This window comes from Struthio camelus, chromosome 1 (assembly GCF_040807025.1).
Source record: "Struthio camelus isolate bStrCam1 chromosome 1, bStrCam1.hap1, whole genome shotgun sequence".
Lineage (NCBI taxonomy): Eukaryota > Metazoa > Chordata > Aves > Struthioniformes > Struthionidae > Struthio > Struthio camelus.
In genome coordinates, this window is record NC_090942.1 from 25,844,027 (window position 1) to 25,851,608 (window position 7,582).

Sequence of the window (7,582 nt, forward strand, 5' to 3'; positions counted from 1 at the left end):
CCAGGTTCTATTTCCAGCTCCAGAAATTCCTTAAATTGACGTGGCTTCTATCTGCTTAGCAATTCTCAGTGGGCTTCTTTTTCAGAAACTTGTTCAGCATCCCCTCAAAACTTTTTACTTGCACAGTAACCTTTAGCAAAGAGTTCCACAAGTCTCTGGTCTGTTGCAGGAAGAAGTACCCTTTTATTTTATTTTATTTTATTTTTGTAATTCTGGCTCCTACTGGCTTCATTCCTCAAAACCTGTGATCATCCTTGCTGTCTTTCCCTTACTCTTTTCAGTTTTCCACTATGCCCTTTATGAGATGAGAGGACCATAAACATATACAGTATTTAAGTCAGTCAGCTATGATTTTGTTTCTTTTTATCTTTTTCCACCAAGGCAAAATGCTTCAGCTTGGTCAACAAGTCTGAAGAGTCCAGAACCTAATGCTTAGAGTCAGGAGAATGAGGTTAAAACCCCTTTTGTTGAGAACAGTTCTGCCCTCTAGAATAGCTTTCTTTGGTAAAATGCTTCAATCACTGGGCAAGAACATGAGAAGAGGGCTCAGCCATCAATTTGTCTTAAATAGAAGCAACAGTAGCAGTTGGATTGGGATTTCTGATCTTCCCAGAGTGCATTAAGGGAAGCTTTCCCAATTTAGGGATCAGGGAATTTATCTGAAAGAATAGTTAGTTCTGGATTCCAGTTCAACTTAGGAGGGAAAGATGCACAAAGCTGCATATAAAGAGGTTACTTAACACATAAGTAGAACAGGTACTTCACCTGTTCCCAGGAAGACCCTAAAGGTACTCATTGAGTCAGGGACACTTTTAATTAAAATTCTGGGTTCAGGTATCTAAGTTCCACTGGCATTCTCCTTTCAACACTGACTTTCTGTATTAGATTTAGCCATAGTATTTTTGTCATCAACAGGACTTTTACTGGAATAAGGAATTTTGAAATTAGCTAACTCTATCAGTAACTACTAGAGTTTTCAATTAGTAGTGAAAAATGCTGATATCTAGGGTGAAATATAGCTACTTCTAGTTGAACAAAGAAAACGTAAGTCCAAGTATGGGCAAAAAGTAGATAAAAATAGGAGCTTCTGAGAGCCCTGTCACATCCAGAATAATCCATGATACTTTGGATGGTGCCAAAGTTTTTCTTAAAAAGTCTGCTATTTAGCTTCAACCAAATGGTCTCAAAATATCACCCTGTGAAGCAATCGGATAAAAAAAGTAAAACATACCCCCACCCCGTTTCTAAAATCTGCACTAAATCACTCATTTCCACCTGAGTCTCAAGACTGGACTGCCAACAGTAATTTGTATTCAACAAGCAACCTCCATCATACCTTCCTACAAAAGTACTCTACTGCCAACAATTCCTCAAAAACCTACTGGAGCCAAGTTTCATTTATAGCCCCAACCTCTTTGGAAAAAAAAAAAATTGCTACCTTTCATTTAGTCAATTTTGCTTATTTAATACTGCAAGTCCTTTTCTTCCTGTTGATTTATCTTTCTATTGCCGAACCCTTGACATGTATTCAAAAAGGTAACTTTTGTCCTTATGGGAAAATAAGCTTATTGAATAGCCAAAGGATGTCTCATACAGGAAAGCCACATAAATGGTGCATGAAGCTGTAAGAATCAAGCTGTTAAATGGAAGACCGGGGCTCCGGAACTAACTCAGACTTCCAGGCCCTACGGGGAATACTGAGAAGCACTGCACATTTGAAGAGGAATTGAAATTGTCAGCGAAAGAACAGAATCTGTTCACCCTTAAATTCCTAATTAGACAACTCATGGTGGGAAGTGACTACTTAAATGATGAGCGCAGAAGATGAAGGAAATTGCCTTCCTCAAGAAGCAGGCAAACGCCTGCATTAATAAATTAATATCCTGATTTATAATCCAGATTATAACTCAGAGGGTTTCAATTCACACACACAATTGGCACAGCAATTTTATATTTATTATTTTTTCCTGGAATTCAGATAGAAGAATATATTTACAGAAAAAGTAATGTCGAATACAATGCAGAAAACTTTCCTTTTATATTGTGTTAATTAAATGTTGAAAATTGCAGCTTTAGCTATTTCAGATATGAGCCATAGACTAATGTGCTGAATAAATTAACAATGAAGTTAATTTTTAAAATGTCATTAATTTCTGCACAACTTTTCATATCTGCCAGTATTTTGAACCCAAAATAAATCCATTTTGTATATTTAGATTGTGGCTTATAACAATCTCTATGATACCAAAACACATAACATCGAATACAGATGGTTAAAATAGCTGCTTGAACAATCCTAAAACTCTAATGTTTGTTTTATTTCATGTGTTTTAGATATTGCAGGACTAAATTTCTCCATAGGAACTAAGTAACAGCAAAAGGTTATAATCCTAGTGTAAAATAAACTACAGCATTAAAAGTAATATTCAGTAATATCACTCTGATATAATTTAGCTTGAAGTATGCTGAAGTTAATATCCAGTTTGCAAAAATAATATCAATATAAGAGATTGGAGATAAAAAGTAGGATCTGACCCCATGTTCCTGTAACAGTCCAAAGACTTAGTGAATCCAAATGTGCCCACCTGAGAATGAACAGAATGTGTGAGCGGATTTAGAAAGCGCAGCCAATGCTGTCCTTCACATTCAGATTATTATTAATTAGGGGCCATTCAATAAAGAGTAGAGAAGTTCACTTTCTTGTTGGCAGTGAAAAATATGCTGTCCGCTAGCTTAGAAATACAGTCCTAATGATGTCAGTCATATAATAAAATATAGAATATTTAGGAAAAGTTACTACTTCTGTGTGAATAATGCGATGTTACTGGGATGCCAGAAAGACACCAATAATGAGAGATCTTTTCTAGGTAGCAAAAATGTAAAGTTATACACTACTAATTGAGCAACTAGTAGAGTTTAATTAGTTACATTTTGAGATGTAGAAGCCTGTCTGAGGTCAGATACTGATAGTAATAAAGTGTAGATGAGCTCATGTTGCAGTGACTTTTTATATTATTTGGGGAAATCATCCACACCTTTTACTAGCGAGACTAGGGAGCACTTTTTAGGCCTTATCTAAATATTTGCATCTCTCTGATTCAAATTTTGCCACATTCATAATGCAATTCGTTAAAACATCTTCCTGTTTCCAGTAAGTTTTCTTGCCTGAGACAATTCATAGATAATGCAGTTACTGAAAAGACTCCAGATATTTTTCCGTAAGCATAATGAGATAAAATCTGTGAAAAAGATGTACCCCCTTGACTTTAAGTCAGTTACACAGTTACATGGAACACACTAGTAAGCCAGGGCAGAACATCTCCAGCCTGAGATACCTACTGAATAAATGTAATTACAGATTCATATATTTCTCACTAAAAATAAAAATGTAGAAAGTAAGTGAACTGTCCACAAAGGGATTTTTTTCTTTAATTTTACTGAGAGCAATAACTTCTTAGGAAATCTCTATTCTAACTATTCAGTAGTGTTCGCAAATAACCACATTACTCATGCCCTTACTGGTAACTGAATAGCATCTTACTCCACAGGTTTTCCCATTGAACTTAACTGAACGACTCTCACTGTGAATACTCAGGTAATACCCCACTCCACAAATAATTATAGCAGTGCTGTGCTTGGCTTCAGTAACACAGCAGAGGAAGGCGCTATTCATAACTCAGGAAGGATATTAGAATCAGGCCTCTAAGCATTTCTTCAATAACACAGAGAACAAACTGTCACTGTCTTGTCATTCCCAAAGGAATTTTTTACCTTAGTCTACTCTAATGGTTTTTTCTTCAGTAAGGTTGATTTGGCCTTCTTCTCTTTTCTGAACACATATGAGACAGAGATTTTCCTGCTGAATCTACCAGAGGCAATAGCAACACTCCTAAACAGATTCATCAGACAGGATCTCCTGTAAGGCTTTGTACATGATGAGCTAAGCACTCAGCAACATTTTGAAATTACAAGCAAATGAAGCTCCATTTACAAGTTGCCTTGCTCTCCTTTGGGCCGAAACTCCGAAACTAGTAAGCATAGTCTTCAGATGCGCTGGCAGATCACAACACTCGTCAGCAATGACCCATTCATGGACCCCTGACTCTGATGTGACATGATTTCTTGCATACCAGAAGAACCTAATGATGAGAACCAGCCTGATCAATACAGTCTTCCTTTCTCACCAAGCCCCAGGAACCATAACACTGGTAACAGGCAATCGTTTTACTTTTGTTACAAGAAAACAAATGGAAATTATGTCAAATCCTAATAAAATATTTAATCTCATGAACAAATAGTGTCAGGTGAGAGCACACGAAGCTATGGGGAGATATTCAAAGAGGAAGACGTTCAGATTAAATCTGATTAAATCTGTCTAATAACCTAAACAGTGTATTTATTCTTGGAAACAATCACGTCACTGAACACACTAAGCAGTCTAGCTCATGAGTGCTCAGAATGAACCACCATTGAGATCAAATCATCCATCACATCTAGAAAGGGTGTCCCCTTCAGGTCAGGCCTGAAAACAATAGTGTATCCGTCTAGAGAAAAAAATGTAAGAGCAGCTTGTATTAACTCATATGTGAGTAGAAAAATGTTCGTTTCCCATACTGATGATTTTTTAAATTCATGAGCATAATATGCACAAGCACATCAAGTATTTGAATATTACGTTACACTTAAACACCTTATCTCTAAAAAGATGTGAGATGAGATTATTAAGAAAACAGGAGCTTCATTAGAAAAGTTATGTTTGCGTCTTCCATTGCTTACAATGGGATAGGATCATATGAACATGAAAGTTAGGCTCCAGTACAGAGCCTAACAATACAACCGTGTTGTATTACATTACATCATAGTATGCTGACCTATATCCACACATTTTCATATACCTATGCACACATACACAAACACCCGGTAACTTCATCCTTTAAATAGTCTTTGGGGTACATTTGATTTTAGCAAACAGGCTAGGAACACAAGAAAGATATCATGAAAACTTATTCAAAGTTTTATGATAGGTAAAACTTTGCCAGACTAGTATAAGAAAAGTATATTACTGTATGTTTCCTGGTGTCCTTGTTTTAGAAATACATAAGCTTAGAAATTACATTCAAATGTAACAGGACACATCAAAAGTTAGTAATGCCTTCATAAGGATCATACATTTTCATTAAAGGTCAATCATATTCCTCACATGTAATGTTGAAATATTCCATTAAACTTTAGGAAAAGAGGTACAAACCTTTTTTCACATCACAAAACACAAAAAACAGTTTCTACTAATTGGCAGAACTTAGTATGAAATTGCTTTCCACTCCTAGTAACCTAACACTGATCTTTGTTTATAAAGCTTATGGTTTCAGAAGCAGCACCACCTATTGGGTGAAAAATGTAGGTTAGTGTCCACTTTATCACGAAAGACCAATTGTAAAACTGGTTTTGTATACAGTTGGCTGAAGATCCTAAGTTCCTCATACTTCAGTTCAAGTAAACAACTAATATTTTCTAGTGATCGATTTGATAGAAGCTCATAGGTTCAAAACAAACATTCAATACCATCCAAAGTCATCACTTAAGCTTTTAATATTCATATGAGAAAGCATTTAAGACTGCACTTCCAACAGCATCAACCGACTCACAGGGGTTATATGTAATACTGAAAAACAGAACACTGCATGGTTTTTAGGACAGATTCCAGTTGCACAGATTTGAATGAGTTTAAAATTAATTTGGCTATATTAGTAGTCCTCTAAAATCAGTACAGGAACGCATATTTGGTACGGAATCCGTGTCCCATGTGAAGGAATGAATCGTATTTTGCTTTTAAATGTAGCAGCTACATCTTGTCTTAGGGCAATCACTGACTTCGCCAGCTCTTGGAAAACGAGTCCTTTTTTTAGCCTGAAACGTCGCACCCGTCACCGCTTCTCTTAAAACAGTTAACGCGAGAGACTAAAGTAAAATTTCCCACCCCACGCCCGTAGGGGCAGGTGAAGCCCGATGCCAGCACGGCTTGGCGGGCTCTCCCCTCTCCGGGGGACAGCATCCTCGCCCGCAGGCCGCTCCGGGCTCAGGCAAGGGCTCGTCCCAGACCACGCTGGACGCGCGTCCCTCGCGTCCAGGGAGCGCGGCAGCGGGGGGCTGCGGTAAAAAGGGACAAGAGAAACACTCCCATCCGTGATGCTGGCGGTGTGTTTCCATGGTGCGAAAGCGACGGTGATTGCGCCCGCATCTCTAAGCAAAAGGCGTCAGAGGCAGATAGCCCCCCTGGAGCCAGAGGAGAAAAGTTGGTCTGAAACGCAAAGAATAATTCATGCAAATCTCACTCACCCACTCTGAGGATACAGACGAGCTGGATGCAAGCAACCAAGCGCCCTAGAATGAGCATGTCCAAATCGTCCTGTTCCTCCGCCGCCCGCCCGTGGGTCCGCCGGCCCGTCTCTCCGGCTGGCCGTCTCGCAGCCCGCCCGCCTCCCCAGGCAGCTGCTCCTCTGCCCCGGGGGAGCCGGCTCCGCGCGCCGCGCCCGCGCCCGGCGGCCGCCCCCACGCCGCGGGCGGGATCAGCCGCGCTGGTGCTGGCGGGGCCGCGGGCTCAGCGCATCGCGGGGGCTCTCGCGGGGGCCGCCCTGCGCCCGCGGCGCCAATTCACCCCGCGGAGCGGCCGCGCTGCCGCGTGCGCGAGGGCGTGCGGAGGGGCGCGCGGGCGGTGGCGCGGGGCCGCGGGGAGGGGGCGGTGGGGAGGAGGCGGAGATCGCGCGCTGCTGGGCGGGCGGCGGGTGTGCGGGTGCGCGCGTGTGAGTGTGTTTGAGTGTGTGTGGTGCGCGCGCGGGCGGGAGGGGGCGGGAGCCGGGCGGGGTCCCCCGGGACACCCCCTTCCTGCCTTCCCTCCCCCCACACACCCCTCGCCCCGGTCATGCGAAGGAAAAGTTTATTTAGGCGTGGAGGTGTTGGTGGGGGAGGGGGGTCGGTGGGTTCCTGGGATTTCGGCGGTGGGGGCCGCCCGGCAGCACGGCCCCGCGCAGTGCCTCCTGCGGGGCTGCGCGGCCCCCCCCTGAGCCGCGCGGCGATGATCGCAGAGGCGGGTCGCAGAGGCGGGGAAGCACCGTTAAAAAGCGGGTCGGCTCTCGAGCGATGATTTAAGGGCCCGGTCTCGCAAGCATTTACTGCTGAGGGCAACTGTGCAGGGCGTTCAGTGGGGCTTGCAAGCATTACCGGGCTGCACGTAGGTGGCGTCTGCAGGCGGCTCCCCGGGCCAGGCGGCGCAGCGGGATACGTGTTCCCGGGGAGGCGGCGGGGGAGCGGGGGAAGGGGCTTGGAGCAGCAGCATATCGTGATCCGCGGTAGAAGTGGGTCAGGGCGCTGGCACCGGCATCATTTCTGTGGGAAGATAAAACAAGACCCTCCCCCCACCAGAAAATTACCCCAGCCCCAAACCACGCAAACGATAGGTAAAAAATTAAGAGGAACAAACAACAACGTCCAACGGCAGGGAAGCTTGTGCGGCTGCGGTGGGGGGGCAATCCCGGCCGACCTGGGGCTCTGCGCGTGGGCTAGGCCCCCCGGGGCTGTGAGCCGC

At 43.3% G+C, this 7,582-nt stretch overlaps 1 protein-coding gene across 7 annotated transcripts in view; it reads right to left on the reverse strand.

Moving 5' to 3' along the window:
• The window catches only part of PTPRZ1 (protein tyrosine phosphatase receptor type Z1), a 142,028-nt gene extending 135,508 nt beyond the window's left edge, over window positions 1-6,520 (reverse strand). For 4 of the 7 annotated variants that reach the window (XM_009687325.2, XM_009687326.2, XM_009687323.2 and 1 more), the window contains exon 1: window positions 6,337-6,498. In XM_009687325.2, coding sequence (XP_009685620.2) covers window positions 6,337-6,394 — 58 coding nt within the window. In that variant the 5' untranslated portion in view covers window positions 6,395-6,498. Of the gene's footprint in view, window positions 1-6,336 lie in introns of all 7 variants that reach the window. The other 3 variants (XM_009687329.2, XM_009687328.2, XM_009687322.2) reach the window with 2 other exon arrangements.
• Between the last annotated feature and the right edge of the window lie 1,062 nt (window positions 6,521-7,582).